A 26,903-nucleotide genomic window follows, 5' to 3' on the forward strand; every position below is an offset into this window, starting at 1 on the left:
TGCTAGAATAATTTAATTATAGCCATAATTATATGTAAAAAAGTTCTAAAGGTACATAGGGACAGATTGAGCAGTGGCTGTGAGACTATAAACATTTTTGCATTTCTCTTACCTGCTCAGAAGTGGGCCAGGAGAAGAACTGATCCACTTTTTCCTCAAATAAAGTACGCACTGCAGGGGTTTGTTTGTTTTTTTGAAACAGAGCCTTTGTGGAGTTCTCTCGTAATCCAGCAGAGCGGTTTAAAATTCTTCCAGCAGTGTATATGGCACTTAAAATGTTCCAGTTAAGAAGTCTGCTTGAACTCAGTGTTCATCCTCCAGAAATGATTGAAGGAAAAATGGAGGGAGTGACATTTACAGGATTGAGGCACACAAGGTATTGCATTATGGAGAGAAACTAGTCTCTTTATGGTCTTAGGTTGGAACAAGGCCTCTGTTTTATTTTAAGATCAAGTGTGAACTGCCTCTGTCATAACCAAAACTAAACCAGTCCACTTCAGATATCAAAGACATAATCTTATGCCAGGGCAGAATTATTCTGGAGGGTTTAGATGACTTGGACAGTGTGTTAAATAAAGAAATTGTAAAATCACTAACTGAACACTTTTTTGGGGCGGGCCTACTTATAACTCAAAAATGGCTTGGTCTGGGAACCTCAGATTTGTATTTCTTCTTAGCGGGACTGGTGTGTTTGAAAAGTTTTGGGGGTATTCTGTTGGTTAAAAGCAGTCTGAATGCATATTCAAAACCTGCAGAGTTCTTACCCATCTGCCTTGCCATATGGCGTTAATATGTTGTGAGCATCAGGTAGACATATGTGTATAGTGGTAGTTGAGGGGGTACTTGAAGACCAAAGGGGAGGAGTAGCAGCACATTGGGGACATTAGGGAAACCCATCTTTTGGTGGCTGGAGATGCAGTGTAGGCAGAAGTGGTGTCCACCCCGTGTTGCTTGCAAGCTCTGTTAGTGTCCTTCCACCTCTTGAAACCTCCACAGGGACTTGGGACACTGAGCTGACACTAATCATTCTTAAGTAGAAATGAACAAACCTTGATAAAATGTTTGGGCAAACACCTTTTATTCTCCTATGGAGAATCCATCAGACTGAAAGTGTAGACCACTTGAGTAGGCCATGTCCAGTGGTCCAGGGAAAAGGTTCTGCTGGAAGAATCTGTTAACAGTGGCTTGCCCTGGGTACTCGACCCCTATTCTTAGACACAACTTGCTGAAACATCCCTCTGCCAAATGTTCCTGTTCAGCTGCAACTCTGAAATTAGTCCGTAAGCTTTGGATATGATATTTCAAAATGTTAAAATGGCTGAAGGCAGAATTATGGCCTTACGTTCAGAGTGCATACACCCGCAGCTCCCATTGATGATACGGACTTTTCAACAAAGCTTATGTAGACCATAAGATTATTCATAAGATCCATATGAATATTAATTATTAAAGCACCTTAAGAAGCATAGGCAGCCCATTTACATCTGAGGATTAATATTGAATTTCTTAACTCTTGTCAATTACTAGCAACTTCTATGCTCTTAAAGAGAGAATATTTTGGAATTTATCCTTAGTGTAATCAACCTAAATATTTTTTTTCATAACTTAACCTTAAAAGAGACGCCATAGTGGAAAACTCAGTTATTAAATCTAGGCTTTTGTGAATTTTATAAGAATTTGGTAGGGCAGCTGCTACTTTGCATGTATCATTATTTGTTATGCCACAGCAGGCACATAAAACATAATTTCTCAATGGTCTGTTGGATTTTCATAGCGCTCCCCCATTCTACCTTTATTTATTTTAAGCACGGACCATACTGTAATATATGCATTTTAGGGCTCATATCTTTCTTGCTAGGTATAAATGCCTCAACTTTGTTTTAGACCTAGATAGAAAGTGACTCAGGTTCATTTTTATTCAACTGAACTTTAAATTCTCACTTCAGAAAAATCCCAGAACATAGTGCTTGAAGGATTATATTGTATTCAATTATGTTTTTTAGAGTAAATGTGGACTTTCAGAAGCAGACCGTAGAGCCTATGCAAACCTCGTTTGGTGCTCTAGAACAGTCACAGACAATTGCAAGCCTTCCCTTGTCCATCTGTGTCACAGAGGTAGGAAAGTTCTGTCACTAAAATGCTGACCATACCTCAGAAATCTTTTAAAGATTCCTCTATACAAACACAACTAAAAACTGGAAATAGTGGAGGAAGGGTTTGAAGCTTTTTTTCATGGAATAGGATCATTTGGGGAAATAAGCAACTTCTCTAAAATTTAAAACATTTGTACGTAAATAATAATCTCGCTATGGTAAGGCATGGGCTGTCCCTTGTTTGTTTGTACAGCCACTTTAGCACATTTTGGGAGCGAGTGGAAACAAACAGTAAGTGGAAGTGAAATTTAAAAAGCAAATACATTTTAACTAGATATAACTCTTCAATCAATTTTTACATAACCTTAAATTGTCTTTTGTGTGATTGTCCATGTGCCCATTCTACTGATGGTGCACATGCACCTCGTGTTACAGATCACTGTCTGTCATAAATATAAAGGGAAGGGTAAACACCTTTAATCCCTCCTGGCCAGAGGAAAAACCCTTTCACCTGTAAAGGGTTAAGAAGCTAGGATAACCTCGCTGGCACCTGACCAAAATGACCAATGAGGAGACAAGATACTTTCAAAGCTGGAGGGCGGGAGAAACAAAGGTTCTCTCTGTCTCTGTTGCTTTTGCCGGGACCAGAGCAGGAATGCAGATCAGAACTCCTGTAAAGAGTTAATAAGCAGTCTAGTTAGATATGCGTTAGATTCTGTTTTTTGTTTAAATGGCTGATAAAATAAGTTGTGCTGAATGGAATATATATTCCTGTTTTTGTGTCTTTGTGTAACTTAAGGTTTTGCCTAGGGGGATTCTCTGTGTTTTGAATCTGATTACCCTGTAAGGTATTTACCATCCTGATTTTACAGAGGTGATTCTTTTATTTTTTCTTCAATTAAAATTCTTCTTTTAAGAACCCGATTGCTTTTTCATTGTTCTTAAGATCCAAGCGTTTGGGTCTGTGTTCACCTATGCAAATTGGTGAGGATTTTTTATCAAGCCTTCCCCAGGAAAGTGGGTATTGTGTTTGGGAGGATTTTGCGGGGGAAAGACGTTTCCAAGCGGGCTCTTTCCCTGTTATATATTTGTCAGACACTTGGTGGCAGCAATAAAGTCCAGGGGCAAAAGGTAAAATAGTGTGTACCTTGGGGAAGTTTTAACCTAGGCTGGTAAAAATAAGCTTAGGGGGTTTTTCATGCAGGTCCCCACATCTGTACCCTGGAGTTCAGAGTGGGGAAGGAACCTTGACAGTGTCTTTTTAGCCATCGGTGCCTGTAGGGCATGTGTGTGCTCTCCAGTCGTTATCCTGTGCTGTGATGGCATATAAGGGCAGGGCATGCCCGCCACCATTCAGCTCCTCTCACCACTTCATGGCTTGACTGGCAACCTTCTTGATCGCCTTAGCTACCCAACTACAAATACAGTGTTATTTGTTAGTTGAATAGTTATTAGTTTGTTTGCCTGTTTCAACTTTTATTAAAAAGAAAAGGAGTACTTGCGGCACCTTAGAGACAAACAAATTTATTTGAGCATAAGCTTTTGTGAGCTACAGCTCACTTCGTTGGATGCATGCAGTGGAAAGTACAGTAGGGGGATTTAATATACACAGAGAACATAAAACCATGGGTGTTACCATACACGCTGTAACGAGAGTGATCAGGTAAGGTGAGCTATTACCAGCAGGAGAGAAAGTAAACCTTTTGTAGTGATAATCAAGGTGGGCCATTTCCAGCACTTTACAAGAACATGTGAGGAGAGGAACAGTAGGGGGGGGAAATAAACATGGGGAAATAGTTTTACTTTGTGTAATGACACATCCACTCCCAGTCTTTATTCAAGCCTAATTTAATGGTGTCCAGTTTGCAAATTAATTCCAATTCAGCAGTCTCTCGTTGGAGTCTGGTTTTGAAGTCTTTTTGTTGAAGAATTGCGACTTTTAGGTCTGTAATTGAGTGAAAAAAGATTGAAGTGTTCTCCGACTGGTTTTTGAATGTTATAATTCTTGACGTCTGATTTGTGTCCATTTATTCTTTTATGTAGAGACTGTCTGGTTTGGCCAGTGTACATGGCAGAGGGGCATTGCTGGCACATGGTGGCATATATCACATTGGTAGATGTGCAGGTGAACGAGCCTCTGATAGTGGCTGATGTGATTAGGCCCTATGTTGGTGTCCCCTGAATAGATATGTGGACACAATCGGCAACGGGCTTTGTTGCAAGGATAGGTTTCTGGGTTAGTGTTTTTGTTGTGTGCTGTGTGGTTGCAAACTGGACACCATTAAATTAGGCTTGAATAAAGACTGGGAGTGGATGTGTCATTACACAAAGTAAAACTATTTCCCCATGTTTATTCCCCTCCCGCTCCACCCACTGTTCCTCACACATTCTTGTCAACTGCTGGAAATGGCCCACCTTGATTATCGCTACAAAAGGTTTTTTTTCTCTCCTGCTGGTAATAGCTCACCTTACCTGATCACTCTCTTTACAGTGTGTATGGTAACACCCATGGTTTCATGTTCTCTGTATATATAAAATCCCCCTACTGTATTTTCCACTGCATGCATCCCATGAAGTGAGCTGTAGCTCACGAAAGCTTATGCTCAAATAAATTTGTTAGTGTCTAAGGTGCCACAAGTACTCCTTTTCTTTTTGCGGATACAGACTAACATGGCTGCTACTCTGAAACCAACTTTTATTAGTTATTCACTGTGGCGTTGTTGAGCTCACCTAGGTTTAAACATTGCCCATCATGTGAAAGAGCTATTCCAGTTTCAAATGGAGACTCAAAGTCTCTCTTGTCTGGGAGAGATGCACATTCCCAGTAAACATGTGAATTGTAAGTCTTTCAGCTCCACAACTAGGAAGGACAGGGAGGCCTGACTTCATGTCTTCCTAATGATCAAACAAATGAGACCAGTTTCCGAGCTAAGCTGTCAAATACACCCTGTATGTGAGCCTTCGGAATCTAAGAGTGGCAATACGGGCTTGTGACTTTGAGAGCTGCAACCTGAACATTCGTTCCCGACTGCAACAGTTAAGTGAACCCCAGACTGCATGGGGTTATAAGCCCCAGAGATAGGTCACCCATCAGGGATTCCTCTAAGAGAAAAACCTCCGCACGGGGATTTTGCAGCTCAGAAGAGCTCTTGCTGAAACTCGGCGCTGAGCTGCTTCCATGCCACAACCCAGCACTTTTGCAGCCCAGTGTCTCTCACTCTTCTGCTACATATGGGCGATTCCCCTTCTATCTGCAGTTTCTGGAGGCAGTTCAAAGCTGTAGCACAACCTGACCTAGCTATGCCCCTTTTTCCGGCCTGCTGCCAGAAATTCTGCCTTTGTGACACCTGTCCGTAATGGTTCTCTTTGCTTCTCGCCTTTCCTTTCTAATTTTTTTTCATTTTCAGGCAGTAGTGAGCAGCCTTCTTTGTTCTCTCCACCACCTGGACCGGGTATTTAGTAGCCTGTGTCTGAACCCACCAAGAGTCTCCGCTACAGTGCCTCTCTGCTGAGTTCCTCTGCCCCCTTTTAGGGAATGGCAGAGTAGTAACTCAAGCACTAGGCTGAGCCTAGAAAGTGCTCCATTTGCAAGGCAGCTTTAATAGGCTTTATAGTGTGAAAATCATGTCCTCCTTGTTCTCAGCCAACTGACCCTAGCATTGCTGGGGAATGGAACTTCTGAGTCGGACAAGCATATTGGAACCACCCATCCACCAATAAACTGATACTCCACCATAGAAAAATCTGACCAGGAAACCCAGAGTAGGTCAGGAAGAGACCCTAAGGATGAGGAGGACTTCATTCAGCTGGCCCAGGTGGTAAATCCTGGGGCAATTCAGGACCACAAGGACAGGACCCTAACAGGGTTCCCAGTCCCCCCCCCCCCAAGTCCTGACATGGGTCCTAAGTACTCTGTGAGCCCTGCTTCTCTCCTCAATCACTCTCCACCCCCGTCTTCTCTCCTCCCCAGGTATTGGATTCTGTGCTGTTCTCCAAGTACCTCTACTCCTAGCTCTACTGTTCTGGCTTTGCCTGCTCTTCAGCTGGAACCTGGGCTCAGCTCTGGCTCCCCAAGTTACTGGTGTCTGGCTACAAGGAACAGTGCAGGGAATGTGCACTGTAGTCCATTAACTCTCCTTTGTCTGGAAAGCTGGAGAGCAAGAGGCAGGTCTCAGCTGGGCAAGAAGACAGGGAAAAGAACGTTGGGTAGCCTACCAGTAGGACTCAGACTGGGGATCAACATGATCTCAACAGTGGTCCATGAAGTTAATTGTAGCATTTTGAATAGACTCAGTGCGGGTAAGGTGGGTGTCAGGAAGACCCCAAAGAGAAGGAAGTTGAAGTAATCAAGATGGGAGATAAGGCTCTGGACTAGTATGTGGATTTTTTCAATTGTGTCCAAGAGGTTTTGTCTTGAAGATATTATGAAGATTTGGACATGGCCTGCATGCACTTTTAAAAAGTGAACATTTTAATATCTTTTCAGAAATGCAACTAGATTTCCCAGTTGGGGAAAGTGGGAAGTTTCATTACCTTTAAATACCAAAATTATTTTTAAAAATTTTAATATTTTGTAATTGAACAGTACAACCATCAGAATCCTGCTTCTTTTTGGAGAGACCAACTTAGAGGGCTGATAGAGAGTGATTGATTTCAGTTTGTTTTACTACTGACAGATAATTCCTTTGTTTAATAAATCAGTTTTAAATACAAAACGAAAGAGTGGGTGGGTGAGATTCTGTGGCCTGTGTTGTGCAGGAGGTCGGACTAAATGATCATAATGGTCCCTTCTGACCTTAGTATCTATGAATCTATTACAAAAAAAATTGTCAAATAAATGTGCATCATCCACCATTTTCTAATGTAACAATGTAAAAATTAAGAATCTGAATAAATGTATGTAAAGCTGTATAATTCCTTAAATGTGTATGGATATAATGTATTTTCCTGGTTAACAAAAGTAAGTACCAAATTTAGTGTCAAGGCTATATTTAGTTGCAAACCAACACATCTTAAGTGCTCCCTAACCAATGAGAATTAACCTCTCTTTAGGAAAATAACTAAGAGTACAAATACAAAAGAAGATTAAAACTGAACATTTAAATCAGTCTGTTATGCCATCATGCCTGATCTTCACCTCTTGTTATGTCAGATTTTACACCAATGTTCATATGATAATACGTCTCTTATTTACAGTATCTGGTGCAATATGGATGTGAAAGTTACGCTTCATCATTTAAGAAATACACCAGGTGTTTGAAAACTACTACCATAAATTCTTTTCAGGATTAGGAATGCTTTATTGTATTTTTCCTGGTATGCTGTGTAACACTAAAAAAATGTGATCAAGCATTGTAAGAATAAAAATCATATGAAATCAGATTTTAATATAAAAAGATGACTTAAAAATTCAAAATATTTTAGCAAGTTGTATCCTGGTGTTTTTAGGTGGTGGAAGTTGGACACTTCTGGGGTTACCGAACAGATGAAAAAAATATGATTGTTCTCAAAAGGCTTACTACTGAGATTAACCACCTGGACCTGATGCCTCTACCAGTGTGTCCGTATCCTGATTTAGTTTGTCTGGCACAGTTTACTGATTTTGAAAGCAAAAGATACTATAGAGCCCAGATCTTATGTGTTTCTGGAGATTCTGCTGAGGTATAGTAATATGTTATGTTATATTGAATGGTAAGAAGTAATTGAATTAACGATCTTGTAGCTTCATATTTTTAATGAAATACTTTTGTGACAATTACAAACATCTTTATAAAGAAAGCAAATGTATAAAAGCAAACCTTAGCCAAAGTGACCCAGGAGCAAATGAATGATAGGTCAGAACACAACAGGGAAATTGTCACTTTGTGATATTGAAGAAGAATTTTGACAGGAGAGAAAAGTGGGTGGTGTAGTAATGTGTGCTGAAGTAGAAGGCTTCAATGAAAGTAGTAGCAAATGAAAAACTTAAAACGGGCTCCAACTACAAGATCTATAGTTTGGAGGAATACTTCAAATAATGAAATTTTAAGTCAGCTTGATGAATCAGTGTCAGCATGTAACGACTGAGAAGGTAAATGTGTTCATCAGTGTGACCAAAAATCACAAGTTGATGGACTCACGTGTTCTCAACTGTATGTAAAAGGATGGCCAGTGTATAGTCCTTGTCAATTGGCTTCGGAGGGCTTGTCTTCACTACTGGGGAGATTGATGCTGCTGCAACTGATGCAATGAGTGTCGATTTAGCGGGTCTAGTGAAGACTCACTAAATCGATAACAGAGCGCTCTCCAGTACTCCAGCTCCCTGAGAAGAGTGAGGTAAGTTGACCAGAGAGCGTCTCCTGTTGATGCAGCGCAGTGAAGACACCATGGCAAGTCGACCTAAGCTACATCAACACCAGCTACATTATTCACGTAGCTGGAGTAGCATAACTTAGATCGACTTACCCCGGTAATGAAGACAAGCCCTCAGAACAGTTGCATGCTACCTCTCTGTGGTGCCCAAAGGTTCCCCTTCCAAGAGCCTTGATTGCACTGTGGCAGTGACCCCTCACCACTGGCTTCCTTGAAGCTAGGTGCCCAGCTACAGCTAACCACTTCTACTTGTGGTAAAGCTTGTTTGAGGTCTGAATCAGGCCTGCAGGTAGGTTGGGTTCGTCCAGATTTCTTGGTCAAGGCATAGTCGACGTCCAGACTCCAGAGAAATAATTTTAAAAAACTCAGTAATGATGATGTTTAAGATTCTGGGGTCCATTCAGAAGCAATTGGCGATCTGGATTTGGCCCACAGTCCACCAACTGACTACCCCTGATGTAGGTGTAGCCAAAGGCATAGGCTGCCTGGGCTTTGTTCTAAAGCCATCAGCTCTCATCATAGATGTAGTGCCCCTCAAATGCAGACACAATTTCATTGAAAGCTAGCAATCCTTTCTTGACTTTGCTGTTCCATTCTTGGCAAGGACCACCTGTGACAGTCTTAAGATGTGTATGAGTATGATTTTAATAGCTTCATGTGAGCACCACTTCTGATTGCATAATCAGTTGATGAAATCTGATCTGATTCTGTACATACATGCCTTACAGAAGTCAAGTAAATCTCCAAATCCTTGGAATCTTTTTGCCATCCCTGTCAGCAAGTGGACAGGCAAAGCAGCTGATCAGATAGTTCAGACAGGCTTGTCTGTTCCACTGATATTTATTTTGCTTTGGATGGCAGGGGGTGAGTGTAATCCGTGGCTGTCACCCACCCCGACATGCCAATCTGTGCAGTAGCTATCTGCCAATCCAGAGACCACAAGTAGTTGACTTCCTCCTCTGCTGATTTGAGGTAAGATTATGCAAATTTCAGTCTAAGCCACCAGCCCCTAGTCCATAATTGGTATGGGCCAAGAACTGTTGCCTTGGAGAAAAGTTTGCCTAATGCTGTCTCTAATTAGCAGTTTTTTGGTTGATTGGATGTGTAACCTAGGAGAAGATGGAATAATAGACGAGACAAAACTGACCTGTTTGTTTTTGACACATTCTGCCTCCAGGAACCCATTATTCAAGATTCTGTAGTTTCTATAAGTATTTGTCTTTTAATTGGTTATGTAGTGTGTTGTGCTACTGAACTGATTGTGTCTGTGTAGCTGATGTGTAACTATTAAAGAATTGTTATATACTGCAGTAGGTCCATTGTGTGCTTGCTGCCTTACATCTGCTAAACTAGCACTTTCTTTGGTGCTTTGAAATCTCCACTGATTTTATATTTTCATTCCTTTCTTTGTCATCAAGGTTTTCTTTGTCGATTACGGCAGTAGATCAAGAGTGTTTTTAAATCACCTAAAGGAAATTCCAAACTATCTTCGAGAGCTTCCTTTTCAGGTAATGATAAATAGTGTTTGCTTCTTTTTAATGAATGTATTAATATTTTAGGCCAACAAGCTTAAGATTTTTTTAAACCTCAACAAATCTTTCCCAAATAATAAAGATCCATGACTGGCTACCATATTTTGCTAATCTGATGTATGTGAAAGCCTTTATCACTAGTCATACATAAGGTATGTTTGGAAGCCTAACTGTTTTCCACCAAGAGAAGACCTGTTTAATAAGTAATCTTGTTTCATGTAACTGTAAACAGTGGTGCCTAGCTTGTGGTTGGAATCATGTGTAGTCCTCAAGGGTTATTGTGTGAACAATGTTCGTATTTGATTATTAACGGTGATTAGCTCCCGCACCATGAAGCGCAGCCCCTGCCAGCACCACTCCACACCTGCCCGAGGCTTGCAGTTTGGGGGGGCAATGCTGGCCCTGTTCCCCCAGACTACTCCAGGCTAAAAAGTGGGGGGCCATGGCCCCCTGATTTTGGAGCCATTGGTGTAGATGTATGCACAGTGACAGTATAATGGGATTTGTAGCAGTAGTTTTATGGCACCCTTAAGCACTCTCTGTAAAATAATGAATTTAATATTGTTAATGGGGGAAGTGTCACGCATGTGATGGTTTATCATTTTGATTGTTACTGACCCAAATTGTTTTGGTAAAAAAATCAAAATGTGTCTGTCACTTCTGGAGCTCATCATGCATTCTTTAATATGTTATTTTAGGCTTTAGAGTTCAAGATGTGCAAGATGCGCCCCTCTGCGAAATCTCTTGTATGTGGAGAACAGTGGAGTTATGGTGCTAGCCAAAGATTTGCTTCATTAGTAAATGACTGTGCTCTTATAGTGAAGGTGTATTCAGTTGTGCACAGTGTTCTGCGTGTGGATGTTTACCGTTACTCCGGAATTAAAGAAGTGAACATTCGAGACATGCTCATTGAAGAGGGCTATGCTGAGCTAGCAGAAGAATCCTATGAATCAAAAGTATGCATTAAATAAAAAGCAATGTTTTGCCATGCCTCTTTAGTTTCTTATGCTAATTTATTTAATCTCCTCTTATGACCTGATACATTGGGCTGAGATTTTGACAGCTATGTAAGTTAAGCAGGGTTGACTCTGGTTAGTACTTAAATGAGAGTATAATAAAACATGCATGTGTATGTAAGCCTCTGGTTAATATAATTGGTCTTTGAGATAGTTTACATGTACTAAAGTAATCATAGTGTGGGGAGACAGGGACCTGAACTAACTGTTTTTGAGACTCTTCCAAACCGATGCTTCCCAGTGAAGGGTGTAATGCTTTAATTAGGTGACTGTCTTGTATTAAGTACTGCTAAGTGCTTTATGATTCAGTGGAAGGTGTTAAGGCAAATCACTGTTTTTGAATTCAAACTTGTGTTTGTTCACACAAATTTGTATACATTTTTTTTTGCATGAACTGTTTTGTTTTAGTTTTTAAAAGTTTGAACATTTCTCAATTTGTTCTAACTCTTTTCTATTTTTCATTTAGCAAAGCAATGAACTCAAAGAATTATATTCAAAACAAGTAGAAAATGAGGAGAATGCATCTGTAACTCCAAAAAAAACAAAAAAGGAAGAAAAACGCCTCATTGAAATGTTGTTAAATCACTTTTCTGCCAATAAATTTGGTGCACCAAATTGTAAGGTAACTTCAGAAATGGTTTCATTTCTATATGAAACTATAAAAACATGATCTGTCTATGCCCGAGATTGAAAGCGATTTTTCCAACAAGATTTGATTTTCTGCCTTGAAACAATATTAACTTCAGATTCAGCTATGAATAAAGATAACATAAATTTTTAGGGTTCTTGGAGATAGATTTGTGAACCAGTAAGAGACCAGGATTAAATATTGTCTGAATTAACAGTTTTTAGGATCTTAAGACCTCTGTAGTATTGAGTGACTTCAGCTTGTGGTACAGCATGTGAAAAGCAATTTTATCCTCAACATTTTATTTTTAATGGAAATGGGTACTTCCCTCATTTCTCCCTGTTTATATCAGTTTTTAATTCTTAAAAATACATGACAAAGGAATTCAAAATTTACGCCAGGTTTGTGTGCAGAATAGTAAGACTGTGGGAGGCAGGCACTACAGATGCTTTAAAATTTACTTTTAAAATTCTGTGCATCTCCTGTGTTAACCAAGGAGACTCCAGAGTTAATCATTCAGGTGAATCCAAAATTAACAATTAATTCTTCTTTGAGTATATGCCCTTATGGGTGCTCTGCCATAGGATGGACGTGCGTCCATGCACTTTCAACTGGAGAATGCGAAGCAGTGTTCGCAGGCCTGCACGTGTACAGAGCAGCACCTCCTGACCCCAAACAAAGGCATATAAGGAGGAGTGGACCCATTCCACTCAGTTCCTTTTCAACCACCTGTGGCTAAAGACCAGCAATTCTGTCTCTGTTGATTCTCAGCTTCTCACTTTCCTTGTATACCATTTATTCTTTATTCCCCGCCCCCATTGTCTTAGTTTTAGTTTTATACACTTGTGTTTAGAAGGGGGACTACCCTCTCCCTGTCTCTCCTTCAATCCGCTACCACTCTGGATTATGCTGAAAACTCTGGGATTTCAGTCCTGCCAGACCTGCCACAGGTCTTTTCCCCATAGTGGCAGGCATTCGAACTGTCTCTCCTGCCTTGGAGACACCCATGTTCTGTCTAAGTGTAAAGTCTGTATGGGATTTAAAGGCAGGTCTCAGAAAGAGAGGCAAGATTGAAGCTCCTAATGAAGTGTTCACTAGTCCCAGTAGGATCTGCTTCCCTGCTGTGTGTTAGCCTAAACATCCCAGGCTGCTCTGTTGGCAGCAGTACCTTCAGAGACTAGGACTTCTAAGAAGAAGAACCTTCTTTCTCCTTCCAGAGAGCCTGAGAGGGAGGGGTAGGTCACCCCATAAATGCCATAAAGACCTCACATCCCTCAAAGGCTACAGCTCAGGTATAGTCTGAGCACAGTACCAAGCCACTGGTGCTGCACAAGAAGCAAGTGTGTGGACAAGTCTAAGACAACACAGGGAACAGTTTACCTCATTACCAAACCAACACATCAAGGCACTGAGATATGCAGAGGCCTCCTGTCGTGGCACCATCATCTCCCTTACACCAGGGCTCTGAGGTAGAGAAGCTCCTCTTCAAGCCTCACCAGTACTGCAGCCACTGTTTCGGCAGTACTAGGTCCTGGCATCAGTTCAGTCTTCTGGACACCAGAGCTTTCCAGCTCCCTCCAGATTACTTTCCCTGGAGGACCTGTTTATATTGGAGGTAGCAGAGTCTCCCCTGCTACAGTCCTATACCAAGGTCAATTTCCCAATATCGCTCAGATGGATTGAACTTGATAAGACTTCCAGCCTTCAGTACTGGCACTTTTGTCTGAGGTTCCCCCCCTACAGCCCAGGGGATGATTTTTCTTCAGACTCTCTGAGGTCTCAATATAGGGTTCTTTTTCAGCATGTTACCACCACACCCTGTGAGACAGTATTCTGAAGCTTTTTCAGACCCCACCAGACATCCTAAAGCTAGGGGATAGGACTGTCTCTGGGGACCCTTCTTTTATCCCCCCTGGATTCCCCTCAGTGAACAATTTTATAGGGTTTCAAGCAGAAAGAGCGCCCAATACCTGCCAGTATGGCATCATTCACAGGCACCAAGTGAACAACCTACAGTGCCACAGGATTGCCTTTCAGTGCCTTATGCCCTCTCGGCACTGGGGAACACAGACGAGAAGCAGGATCCCCAGATGAGGGCAAGTTTCTTCTATCAGCCAAGTCCTCTTCATTCCCAGATGAGATGGTAAAGCACCCACCAGCTTCTTACACTGTCCACTTTCAGGCCTTGCAAGACCCTGTGAAATGCATGATGGAATTCCTCCGGATCCCATTAGAGGTGGTCCATGAGTCTCAACACTCCTTGGTGGACATTTTAAAATCTCATCTGTTGATGAAATATCTCCTCCCAATAAATGTGACTCAGTTATCACCGGCTCACAGAGTCTGGCAAACATCTGCCATTATCCAGCTCACCTGACAGTGGGAAATTAAAAAGTACTATATGCCAGCCAAGGGAATGGAGAATTTCTTTTCTCACCTCACCCAACTCCCTAGGGGTGGACATGGCTAACAAAAGGAATAGACAGGCCCAGTCCAGACTCTCTCCTAATAAAGAGTCCAAATGTTTAGACCACCTGGGTAAGAAAAGCTACTCCTTAGCAGCTCTCCAACCTTGTGCGACAAATATGTTGGCAAAATATTATTTCAGTATATATTCCAAGTTCACTCATTTTATTGAACATCTGCCATAGGACAAGAGAACAATTTCAGGCCCTCATTTCAGAGAGTCAGTTGAGAGCCAGAACCTCCCTCCAAGCTGCTCTAGATGCTCCAGATACAGCTTCTACATGCCTAACCATGATCATGGTTATGTGGAGAGCATCTTGGCTCCAGTCTTCCAGTCTCTCAAGAAAAGTGCAGATTATTGTTGAAGACCTTCTCTTTGAAGGGCCCAGGCTTTTCAGCTCTATATGAGTCTTCCCTCTCCACTCTGAAGGACTCGAGAGCTACCTTACAGTCACCAGGAGTTTACGTTCCTACAACCAAGAGACAGTTTAGTTGGTTGCAAATATCACAACAGCCTAGGCTGTTCCAGTACAACCCACAGTAGGCCTTTCCCCGATTTTGAGACTTTCAGAGGAGGAGATCAAGACCTCAGGAAAGGGGACCACCCCCTCCTACAGAAACATCTCCTCTACTGTCCAGCAAGGGTATGTGGTGTGGTCCTGTCCTTCCTCACCTCTGTCCCACAGGAGGACTACCAGGCCCACCAAGACCTCCTAAAAAGGGTGGCAGCGAGCCTCCGCCTCCAGGCTGAGGAGATGGAAGAGCCCTCAGACGGTTCCTGTTCAATGTGCTGTCCCCTTCAGCAACGGGCAGGGTGGCCTTGTCACTCCATGAAGGGGTGGCAAGAATTTCAAATGCCCTGTGGCAAACACCAGCCTCGTTGGCTCCCACCTCTAAAAAGGCGGAGCGCAAGTACTTTGTACTCACGAAGGGACACAAATATCTGCATACCCACCCGGCGCCCAACTCCTTGGTGGTCAAGTCGGTCAAGCACAGGGAGCGGCGGGGCAACCAGCCCCGACACCCAAGAACAAAGACTCTCGGAGGCTGGATACTTTCGGGAGAAAAGTTTATTTGTCGTCAAGCTTTCAGCTACAAGTAGCAAGCCATCAGGGTCTTCTGGGTCACTACGAGTTTAACCTCTGGGAATCCCTCCCCAAGTTTTGAGGACTCCCTGCGGAAGCACAATAAGAAGGAGTTTAAGGTGCTTGTGGAGGAAGGGGCGGTGGCCTCAAGGGCATCCCTGCAGGCCGCTTCGGATGCAGTGGCCCCGGCCACGTGGTCCAGGGCCTCAGTGGTGTCCATGAGATGGGCGTCACGGCTTCCGCTCTCTGGACTCTCCAGCGAAGCACAGTCATCCATGCAGGATCTCCCTTTCGATGGGAAGGCTCTGTTTGCTGAGGAAACAGACACAAGGCTGCATGGCATAAAAGACTCCCTCGCGACCTTCCAGATCTTGGGCCTCTATGTCCCTTCTCTGACAAAACCCAAGTTCAAGCCGCAGCAGGTGGCTGCCCTCCCGAAGTATGAGGTCGCCCACAGAAAGCAGTGAGGCTATAGAAAGCGCCCGCATCGGCAATCCCGGCCTGCCCCCAAGCCTGGGTCTTCTAAGGTCAAGCAGGCCGGCAAAAAGCGTTTTTGACGGGATGCTCCGGGATACCCCACCAGTTCTCAGTAGGGACCTACCGCCAATAAAGCTCCCTTTCTCCAATCTGTTGTGTGCTTTCCTCCTGAATGGTCATGGCTCACCTTGGACCGATGGGTCCTCAACACCATCTCCCGAGGTTATACCCTTCAGTTTACCTCCTCCCTGCCCAACCGCCCTTCCCCCCGTCCCTCCTGGGAACCCCTCTCACGAGGCTCTACTCGAGCAGGAGGTGGGGCGGCTCCTGGATCTAGGAGCTATAGAGGCGGTGCCCAAGGAGTTCCTGGGCAAGGGGTATTACTCCCGGTATTTCCTTATCCTGAAGGCCAAAGAGGGGCTCAGGCCCCTCATGGACCTGGGAGGCCTGAACCACTACATGGTGAAACTCAAGTTCCGCATGGTTTCCCTGGCCTCCATTATACCCTCCCTGGATCCCGGGGACTGGTACGCTGCCCTTGATCTATAGGACGCGTACTTCCACATCCACATATTCGAGGGGCACAGACGCTTCCTCCGTTTCGTGATGGGGCAGTCGCTACCAATTCATGGTCCTACCATTTGGTCTGTCCACTGCCCCCGGGGTCTTTACAAAGTGTATGGTGGTGGTAGTGGCCTACCTCAGACACCAGGGGGTCCAAATATCCCCATATCTGGACGACTGGCTAGTCAAAGGCACCTCCCGGTCGCAGGTGACAGATTATGTGGTGCTTCTCCTCTCCACATGTACTGCCCTGGGCCTGTTGATAAACCACGCCAAGTCCACGTTAGTCCCGGTCCAATGCATAGAGTTTATCGGGGCGCTACTAGACGCAACATTGGCCAGGGCCTCTCTCCCACCAGACAGGTTCGAGACCCTGAAAGTGCTCATCGACTCGGTCACAAGGTTCCTGGTGACGACAGCCAGGGCTTGCCTGCAACTGCTGGGTCACATGTCTGCATGCACATATGTGTCCGTCACGCCAGACTCAGAATGAGGCCCCTCCAGCTCTGGCTGTCCTCGCAGTTCTCCCAGGCCATAGACGGAATGGACAAAGTCCTTACCGTGCCGAACTCGGTGATCACCTCCCTGCGGTGGTGGTCCGCCCCAAACAACATGCTCCAAGGGGTCCCGTTCAGGGACAGGGCCCCGTCATTGGAGCTGGTGTCCAACGTGTCGGACCTGGGTTGGGCCCATGTGGGGAACTTTCAGACCCAAGGCCTGTGGTCTCTACAAGACCTACCCTTTCATATAAACGTCAAGGAACTCAGGGCAGGGCGACTGGCATGTATGGCCTTCGCTCGCACCTGGAGGGCAAGATAATCAGGGTCCTCGCGGACAACACGGCCTCGATGTTCTATATCAACAGGCAAGGTGGGGCCTGATCCTCTGCCCTCCGCCATGAAGCCCTCAGTCTGTGGGACTTCTGTATAGCCCACGACATCTACCTAAAAGCCTTTCACCTGCCGGGTGCCTGGAATGTGAGGGTGGATTGCTTGAACAGGAATTTTTCCTCTCAGCACGAGTGGTCTCTACCACCGGAAGTGGCTCACCTGCTCTTCTGAAGGGGGGTACTCCCCAGCTGGAGCTATTTGCGACCTGGCAGAACCGACGATGCCCCCAGTTCTGCTCTGGGGGGGCTGAGGAGAGCCGCTGTGTCCGATGCCTTTACCCTGTCCTGGTCAGGCCAGCTCCTTTACGCCTTCCCCCCGTTCCCTCTGATCAGCAGGGTCCTGGAGAAAATAAAGATGGATAAAGCCAGGGTCGTCCTCGTTGCCCCGGCGTGGCCCAGGCAGCACTGGTACGGGACCCTCTCGGGGTTGGCGGTAGCTCCGCCATGGCAGTTGCCGCTCCACCCGGACCTGCTCTCTCAGGACCAGGGCTGCCTCCTCCATCCCAATCTAGCAATGCTTCACCTCACGGCATGGCTGCCCAGTGGCTAGGTGGCAAGGACAGGACATGCTCGGAACAGGTTCAGCGCATCCGCCTCGAAAGTAGACGGCCTTCCACTCACTGCTCCTATGTGGCGAAGTGGTCTCGGTTTTCGAGGTGGGCGGCAGGCCAGGGTGTTTCCCCAACGGCCGCCCCGATCCAGCTTATCCTTGATTACCTCCTCCACCTGAGGGCCCAGGGACTGGTGCCCTCATCAGTCAGGGTACACTTGGTGGCCATATCGGCCTTTCATTCCCCGATGCAAGGGCACACGGTGTTTTCCCATGCTATGACTGGCCGGTTTCTAAAGGGTTTGGATCATCTCTACCCATATTCCAAGCCCCTGGTTCCACAGTGGGACCTAAACCTGGTGCTGGCTCGTCTTATGGAAGCCCCGTTTGAACAACTGGCCACGTGTTCCTGGTCTCACCTCTCATGGAAGGTGGCCTCCTGGTAGCTATCACGTTGGCCAGGAGGGTCGGAGCTCAGGGCCCTAACCTCCGAAACGCCATATATGTTTTTTCATAAGGACAAGGTCCAGCTCCACCCACACCCCGCATTCCTCCCGAAGGTGGTCTCCGCCTACCACATGGGTCGGGACGTTTTTCTGCCAGTCCTCTGCCCCAAGCCTCATGCGACTAGTGAGGAACGCCGTCTCCACATGTTTGACTTGAGGTGTGCTCTGGCTTTCTACCTTGAGCGGACCAAGCCATTCAGAAAGTCTTTGCAACTGTTCATTGCCTTGGCTGAGTGCGCGAAGGATCAGGTGATTTCCACTCAGCAGCTTTCTAAGCAGATCACTTCGTGCATCCGTTCCCGTTATGAGCTGGCAATGATTCCCCTGCCGCCCATTGTGAGGGCACGCTTGACTCGGGTGCGGGCCTCATCGGTTGCTTTCGTGGCCCACGTCCCCATCCAGGACATTTGTAGGGCCACCACGTGGTCTTCAGTTCACACGTTCACCTTGTGCTATGCGATCGTCTCCCAGGCCAGGTATGATGCTGGGTTCGGCGGGGCGGTATTCCGTCCCGAGAACTTGTGAACTCCTACCCACCTCCAACAGATAAAACTTGGAATCACCTATTGTGGAATACACATGAGCAATCACTCGAAGAAGAAGAGACAGTTACCTTTTCCGTAACTGGTGTTCTTCGAGATGGGTTGCTCATGTCTATTCCACATCCCACCCTTCTTCCCCTCTGTTGGAGTTGTCTGGCAAGAAGGAACTGAGGGTGAGGGGAGCGCAGCACTCCTTATACCGCGCCAGGCGGGGTCATGGGGGGGGGGCGCTCCCGCCACGGGTACTGGTAGGGGAAAAACTTCCGGCACCGGTGCACGTGGCAAGCACACACACCTATTGTGGAATAGACATGAGCAACACATCTTGAAGAACACCAGTTACAGAAAAGCTAACTGTCTTTTCTTTAACTCTACTCCTAGGGGAATCTCTTTAGTTGTTGTGTGTATTGTTGACCTAGTTGTTGGCTGGTATTTTGCAATAAGTTACCAAAATAATTGAAAGTGGAGTGATTATATTGTGTTATTTTGACAAATAAAATATGCAGGATTTTGCAGAATTTTAAGTTAGTATGCAAAATTTTAAATTTTTTGGCACAGAATTCCCCCAGGAGTACCTAATCCACAGAGTTATTAATGCTGTGGAACTGGTGCATTTTCTGTCAAATAGAAATCCCTGCTATCTGTCTTCCAAACCAACAGAAGGCTATTGCAGACTTCCTGAGCGAATGCTTCCTTCAGGTCCATGAATGGAAGTTCAACTGTCTCCCATGACATCTGTCAGGCTTGGGGAGCCCCAGAAGTAGATCTCATTGCCACCCCAAACAATGTGAAATGTTGTCTTTTTCTGTTGCAAGGGAGGATATGGTTTCAACGCTATTGGGTGGTGCCCTCAGAACACCAAAGCCAAATATTTTATATTGCTTACCCACTTCTACCTGTGATTCTCAAGACTTCATTTACACTGCATCAGGAAAGAGCAAGGGTTATCCTCATAGTGCCATCCTGACCAAGATAAGTGTGGTAATAGAACTAGCTCCACCTCTCCATGGCAACACTTCTTCAACTTCCTCTTAGGAAGGATCTCCTGTCACGGAACTTGGGAACCCTGACCCCTCCCTACCTCTCATCTTTGAGCATGGTTCTTAGCTGGTTATTGAGCATGAAATTAACCTGTTTGCGTTAGGTCCAGTCAGTTCTCCTATCTAGCAGGAAACCTTGTACTCACAAAACTTACCTTCAGAAGTGGAAACTTGTCCACTCTTGATGTTCTCTTCATTCTCCCCAAGCCTCAGAGGTTTCACTCTCCAAAATCGTGGACTATCTGTTGGATTTAGACAAAAGGTTAGTCAATGAGCTCAGTCAGAGTACATCTGGCCGCTATAACAGCCATCAAAGTCTTCTCAGTCTTCGCCCACCCTAGTATAACTAGAGTCCTCAAGGGCTTATACATCTTGTTTTCTTCCACCCATACGGAACCAGGCCCTCCAATGGGACCTCGGTTTGGTTCTCAGTGCTCTGAAGAAATCTCCATTTGAAACCATGGCTACTTATTCTTTTGTCCATATCTCCCTCAAGACTCCGTTCCTCATAGCCTTCACTTCAGCTAGATGAATGGGAGAGCTTGGTACTGTTGTGGCTGACCCCCATATACCACCAGTTCTACTGCATCCCTATCCTTGCTTCCTCCTAAAGATTTCTTGGGAATACCACATAAGTCAAGAGATTTGCCTGCCAACGTTCTACCCAAAACTTCATACCTCCGAGGAGACAGCGTACATACACGAGATTTCAGAAGGGCCCTTGCCTTCTACCTTGACAGGACTAAGACCTTACAGGCCACTCCTAGGTTATTTGTATCATTTGCAGAAAGGATGAAGGATCAACTTATTTTCACTCAAAGACTGTCCAAATGGGATTTTGGTTGTGTCTTAACCTGCTGTGGATCAGCTGGGATGCACCACCCTCATGCTGTTGGCACATTCCACTAGAGCTCAGTCCACATTTAGAGCTCTTTTGAAGGAGAACAGAAATTTGTAGGATTGCAATATGATCTTCCATTCATACCTTTGTCAAGCATTACATTTTCTTCCAAGATGATACTACTTTGGTGACTCAGACCTCCAAACCATCTTGGACTTACCTCCTCCGCACCCACCTCCCTCATTGAGTTACTGCTTGGGAGTTTCCTACCATGCAGCACCAACAGGGACACATACTTGAAGAAGAAGGAAAGGTTACTTACCTTACAGTAACTTGAGTTCTTCAGGAAGTCTTGTTCCAATGGGTGCTCCACCTCCCGCCCTCCTTCCCCTGAGCTGTGGAGGCTCTGCTTTGTAGTGAGAAGGAACTGAGGAGCGGCAGGTCTGCACCTCCTTACATGCCCTTGTTTGGAGGCACGAGGTGCTCTTCTATGCAGACACAGGCCCATGGACACCGCTATGCATTCTCCAGTCGAGAGAGCGTGGGCACACGCGCATCCTAAAGCAAATGCTGTGGTTCTGCACATTTATTTCTGATAACTTGAATGTAAATACATATGGAAAATAGGTTCTGCCCTTGGTTTCCTACTAAGTAGATGAATATAGATCTGGTGATGCAAAGTTACTGCAGCACACAAAGTGCTGTTGGTGATGCAGTAGATGGCCCAGGCAAACTCAAAACTGTTAATTTGGTTGCATCTCATAAGAAAGCATAGCCATAACTAAACAGTGAGTATTGATCATTATGTAAAAGTGTCATGTACTGTACTCTGATTTTGAGTTAATCCTCACTTTTATTTTTATTTATGTGTGTGTGTGTGTATGTGTGTATGTATGTATATGTATATGTATATGTGTATATATATATATATATAAAAAAATTTCAAATCTGGAGTCAGAAGTTAGACCCCTGATTTATATTTCAGTCTTCCCAACACCCACATACATGTTCAGTTCACACAAATGAGTGGCCCCATAGAACTCAATGGGACTACTTTCATGCAAAAAGTTAAGCATGTGCGTAGTGTCTACAAGATTGGGAACCTAGACACTTAAATACAGATGGCCTTATTTTCAGAGGTGGTATAGAACTCCAGCTCCTACTGAAGTTACTGAGAAACTGTGATTGCTCAGCTCCTGTGAAAAGAGTAATTTTTATTTAGGTGCCTAGATATAAATTTAGGAACTTAACTTTATGCATCCAGGTTTGAAAACATTGGATGTTAGTATATGCTCAATAAAGTATTAAAATAATATATTATTTTTTATTTATTTTCATCTAAAAACTAAAACTTACTTGAATTGTCTTGTTTCAAAGGCAACACTTCATGGCCCCTTCAATCCTTATGAGTTGAAGTGTCACAGCATGACCCAAATTTCCAGATTCAGGTATGATAAAGCTTTTGTTGTGAATGGCAGGCAAACCATAGGTCATTGTATTGATATAAAAGTTACTGGAATACACATTTTCACATCTTTAATTTTTTTATTAATTCACTGTTATGCTTAAATACTATGAAACTCTGTAGAAGTAAAAAAAACAAACATACATAATGTTAAAAGTTCTGAGAAGAATGGGAGAGTTTATTGACGCAGTTCTAATGTGCACAGAAATTGTATTTAATATCTAGAATACAAGGCTGGGAGCCTGGATTCGTTCAAAACTTGACTCATTAACTAGAGTGAGTTTGATTGACTTTGCACACTTATGGCAGATTCATATCTTTAAAAGGATTTGTAGATACACATTTCTACTGACTTTTCTTTCTTATTGCCAGTTAATATATTTTGTCATTTTTTCCTAGATGTATCTGGATAGAAAGGGAAAGTATAAACTCTGTAATTATCAACAATACTCCTGAGGATCCATTTCAGAAAATGTTGGTTGCTGCTTCTGTATCAGTAAATGCAACTGGTAATTCTAAATATATACATGTGTTCCTTATTTTTCTCCCTTTCTTTTCTTTAACTACTTAGCATTGTCCATATGAATAGCCATAGAACTAAATTTTATCTGTCCCTGAAATTCTGTCTACCAACTGCTTAGAGGTTGGTTGTGCTGTCAAGGCCTTCTGTTAATTATCAATTTTTATTCTTTTTTGTAATAGGAACTACAATGTTGTTAAGAGAAACATCTCTGATTCCTCCTATTCCTGGGCTACCAGCACTCCTCAGTATGTTATTTGCTCCTGTTATAGAACTCAGGTATATATGCATTTTTTAAGTGGAATAGAAGAATGGTGTGTTCTCTACCATCTTTCTACACTTCTCTTGTTTCTTCCATCCCTTACAGGCAGTTGCATATTATATTGCTAAGTTGACAATATTGGATGTATATATGAATTTGGGATTCCAGAGTTTGCCTTCGTGAAAACTTGTATAAGTTCCTGAGATGTTGCTGCAACTCTTAGAGGAGAAGGAGCAGTACCAGTCTTAGATCTGCCTGGGCAACGGGAGTTTTGTGTGTTTTAGGGGCTGTTGAGGGACTAAGTTGCTATTAAATTTATTAGTTTCACCTGTGTCAGTGTGATGGGGTGTACAAACCCCACACTGAGCAACAAGTGGTTAAGTGATTATTTTGGGCCCAGCCAGCCCTGCCCCCCCCCCCACCTGCAGCAAATGCTCCTTCTGTTGGAGGAATTAGAAGACAGGGAAACAGCTCATTTGGGGGCAGACCTGGAATAGAGCAGACCTGCACCCCACAGTTTCAGCAGCACAGAGCAGAGAGAAGGCTGATGTCCCAGACCCAACTGCCCCAAAGGAGCCCTTCAGGAGGGAAAGGAGGACCCACCCCAGAAGCAGTCAGAGGGGGATGTAGACCCTCGACATCGGTAATCTCCTTTTATTTTCTTGATTTGGACTCACCCAGCAAGGGAAAGCCTTGGACTAAGCTGACCAGGGTGGAGATAGGAAGTGGCCCAGGGATGACAGCCTTAAGCAGCCTCGGTTGCCAGACCACTGGTAGCCTAAAGGATCCTGCGTCAGAGCCTGATGGAGTAGGAGGGCCCGGGCTTTGTTACCAACAACCCCCCTGCCAGTCATGGGTTGCAGCCTTGACCCCTAGGTCATGCTTCCCAGCCAAACCACAAGTGAGGGCCATTACAGTCAGGGATACCTAGAGCCATGGATAGAACCTCTTTTAAAAAAAATTATATAAAATCAAATAAATAAAATTAGAAACCATTAGGAAAGGGATCGTTAATAAAACAGAAAATATAATTTCACTACATAAATCCATGGTATACCCACATGGCGTGCCGTTCTGCTTGTCCCATCTCAAAAAAAATCTATTAGAATTGGAAAAAGTGCAGAGGAGGGCAACGAAAATGATTAGGAATATGGAACAGCTTCCAAATGAGGAGAGATTAAAAAGACTGAGACTGTTCAGTTTAGAAAGAAAGATGATGAGGGGGTTGGGATATGATAGAGGTCGAAAAATCATGAATGGTATGAAGAAAGTGAATGGGGAAATGTTATTTACCCCTTCACATAGCGAAAGAACTAGGAGTCACCTGATGAAGTTAGTAGACAGCATGTTTAAAACAAACATGAGGAAGTACTTCTTCACACAATGCCCAGTCAACCTGTGGAACTCATTGCCATGGGATAATGGGCAGGCAAAGCATATAACTGGGTTTTAAAAAAAGAATTAGATAAATTCATGGAGTTTAGGGCTCAATGCCTATTAGCCAAAGTGGTCAGGGATGCAAACCCATGCTCTGGGTGTCCCTAAGTTTCCAGCTGGCCAAAGCTGGGACTGGACTTTCAGCTACCTGAAAGGGGGTTCCAAAGAGGATGGCTCTAGACTGTTCTCAGTGGTAGCAGATGACAGAACAAGGAGTAATGGTCTTAAGTTGCAGTGGGGGAGATTTAGGTTGGATATTAGGAAAAACTTTTTCACTAGGAGGGTGGTGAAACACTGGAATGCGTTACCTAGGGAGGTGGTGGAATCTCCTTCCTTTGAGGTTTTTAAGGTCAGGCTTGACAAATCCCTGGCTGGGATGATTTAGTTGGTGTTGGTCCTGCTTTGAGCAGGGGGTTGGACTAGATGACCTCCTGAGGTCCCTTTCAACCCTGATATTCTATGATTCTATGGACGATGGGAATGGACCGTTTGAAATTGCCTTGTTCTGTTCATTCCCTTCTGAAGGATGTGGCATTGTTCACTGTCAGAAGATAGAACACTGGGCTAGATGGACCATTGGTCTGATCCAATATTGCTGTGCTTACATTCTTGTGTTCTTAAATAGCACAAGATCAGATCCTAGGCTGACAAAGCGTTTGTGCTGGATAGCACTTTCAGAGCCTATCAGTGTCTTGCTGCTCTCCTGGTCAAACCCATCTTGGAAGAAGCCAGAGAAAGTTGGAAGCCTTTAAAGATAAAAAATTCATGAATTAGAAATTGGAGGAAATAAAAAATCATTTGATTCTATATATAGATTTGAGCTGAAATGTATAATGAAAACCTAATAACCACAGGTTGCACGGCATGGGTTATAAGCCTTAAGCCACAAACTGGGGTCAGTGCAGGTCACTATTTCAACACAAGGGATGCTGGGATTCCCTAAACTAAGTTCTGGTCTGTATATGTTCAATACTCTTTAAGTATTGAGCAGCTGCTAGTCACAGCTTTGCCATTTTTAAACTAGTTATGCAGGGAAAATGTGAACACTATTTTGTTGTGATACTGCATCAGCATGTCAATACATTGTCCCAGCATCACGATGTAATGTCATGACAGGGTGTTGCATGAGCCATAAAAATTGTTCTGGGATCCTTACAAATCCCACAAGCTAGGCTGTACCAGAAACTTGGGTTTTCTTTGGCAATACAAATGTTTGTTCCTATGAGGGTGTGATTGCCGCTTGTGTAGACACACCTGAGCTAGCTTTAATCTAGTTAGCTCAGGGTTTGAAGCGATGAAGCCCAGAGTTCCAGCCATGCTTGTACAGCCAGTATTCTGCAGCAGCTTCACTGCTCTGTTACCCAAGTTATCTAGATTAAATTAACTTGTGTACCTCTTCTTGAGTAGCAATCAAAACCAGCAATTGCAGTATAGATATAATCTGAGCATCTATCTTCATATTAATGTGGGATGTAAATTAGATTCTTGGTGTTCCAGATGAAGTTGCTTTGTTTTTTTCAATTTCATCTTTCCAAAATTCCAGTTCAAGTTTTCATTTTGTTTAGGGTTGATAAAAGTGGAAGGAGTTTTACTGGTGTTCTTTGTGGTTTGGGGTGGAATCAGAGTCTTGGAACCCCACTGCTTCCAGAACATGACATGGAGCTGGCATTTGATGTGCAGTTTGGCGTGGATGACATAGTAGAGGTAAAACATGCATATGGATTATTTTCGTTGTAGTAGTGCATGTCTGAAATCTAGCAGATGTCAGAAATTGTTAGCTCTTGCAATTGTATTACTTGAAGTCTAGCAACCTTTGGCAGAATTTTAAAGTTGTCTAATTTTTTTAGTGAAATTGCCTGTTTATAACCTTGAACTGATCTTGTGTGTCAGAAACTAAGTTTAAAAACCCTGAGGTGGTTTCATTAAACTTTATTGAACAAAGTCAAATATTGAATACAGTACATTATTATCTTTGTAGACAGTTGTATATTATTAAGCCAGTAACGAAGCAAATACAATTCTGTGCTTCTCAACTCCTATGCAAGATGGGTTTTTTGTTTTTCTGTGTGATATTTAAACCTTTTAATTATATTTTTGGTATAAAATAATGCCATTTAATCATAAAATCCATTTAGTCATAAAATATTAGACATTCTTATATAAAATTATATACGTAGCTTTTCTCAGATGTCTTTGCTAATGTTGATATAAAAATGAACTTTCAGTGTTAACTAAACCATTCTAGAAAGACAGACATACACACACACACATCCCTAATCTGAATTTAAACTGGAAATGTTCTTTGGGCTGCTCATTATCATTTATCATTGAAATATTCACAGATAAACATCCTAAGAACGGCCATTAACAAACTGGTTTGTGATGGCCCAAATGGCCCAAGGTATTTTGGGCAAGAGAGAATTGCACAGCTGCAAGAGAATGCTCGTGAGAAACTTTTAGGGTAAGACTACTTTTCTTGGTGAGAATTTTGTTTTCTTAGTTTATAGCAAAGCAGAATCCACATTTGTTTTCACGCTTTTGTCTGGTACTAGCCATCTTGATTTACTTTGCTTGTTTCTAAAGCAGTAAATTCACTAGTTTGAGCTTTTGCTTTCAAAATATTAATTATTTTCAGCATT

General features: G+C 43.6%; 1 protein-coding gene across 1 annotated transcript in view; it reads left to right on the forward strand.

The window, feature by feature from the left end:
* TDRD9 (tudor domain containing 9) overlaps nucleotides 1–26,903 on the forward strand; it is a 151,152-nt gene that overhangs the window by 114,873 nt on the left and 9,376 nt on the right. Inside the window, exons 24-34 of the mRNA XM_073349793.1 lie at nucleotides 203–376; nucleotides 2,004–2,115; nucleotides 7,542–7,754; nucleotides 9,863–9,952; nucleotides 10,675–10,932; nucleotides 11,459–11,614; nucleotides 21,958–22,028; nucleotides 22,445–22,554; nucleotides 22,748–22,844; nucleotides 25,830–25,968; nucleotides 26,607–26,725. Of these exons, the coding sequence (XP_073205894.1) occupies nucleotides 203–376; nucleotides 2,004–2,115; nucleotides 7,542–7,754; nucleotides 9,863–9,952; nucleotides 10,675–10,932; nucleotides 11,459–11,614; nucleotides 21,958–22,028; nucleotides 22,445–22,554; nucleotides 22,748–22,844; nucleotides 25,830–25,968; nucleotides 26,607–26,725 (1,539 nt within the window). The remainder of the gene's footprint in view (nucleotides 1–202; nucleotides 377–2,003; nucleotides 2,116–7,541; nucleotides 7,755–9,862; nucleotides 9,953–10,674; nucleotides 10,933–11,458; nucleotides 11,615–21,957; nucleotides 22,029–22,444; nucleotides 22,555–22,747; nucleotides 22,845–25,829; nucleotides 25,969–26,606; nucleotides 26,726–26,903) is intronic.

The sequence above is a fragment of the Lepidochelys kempii genome, chromosome 6, assembly GCF_965140265.1.
Source record: "Lepidochelys kempii isolate rLepKem1 chromosome 6, rLepKem1.hap2, whole genome shotgun sequence".
NCBI lineage: Eukaryota > Metazoa > Chordata > Testudines > Cheloniidae > Lepidochelys > Lepidochelys kempii.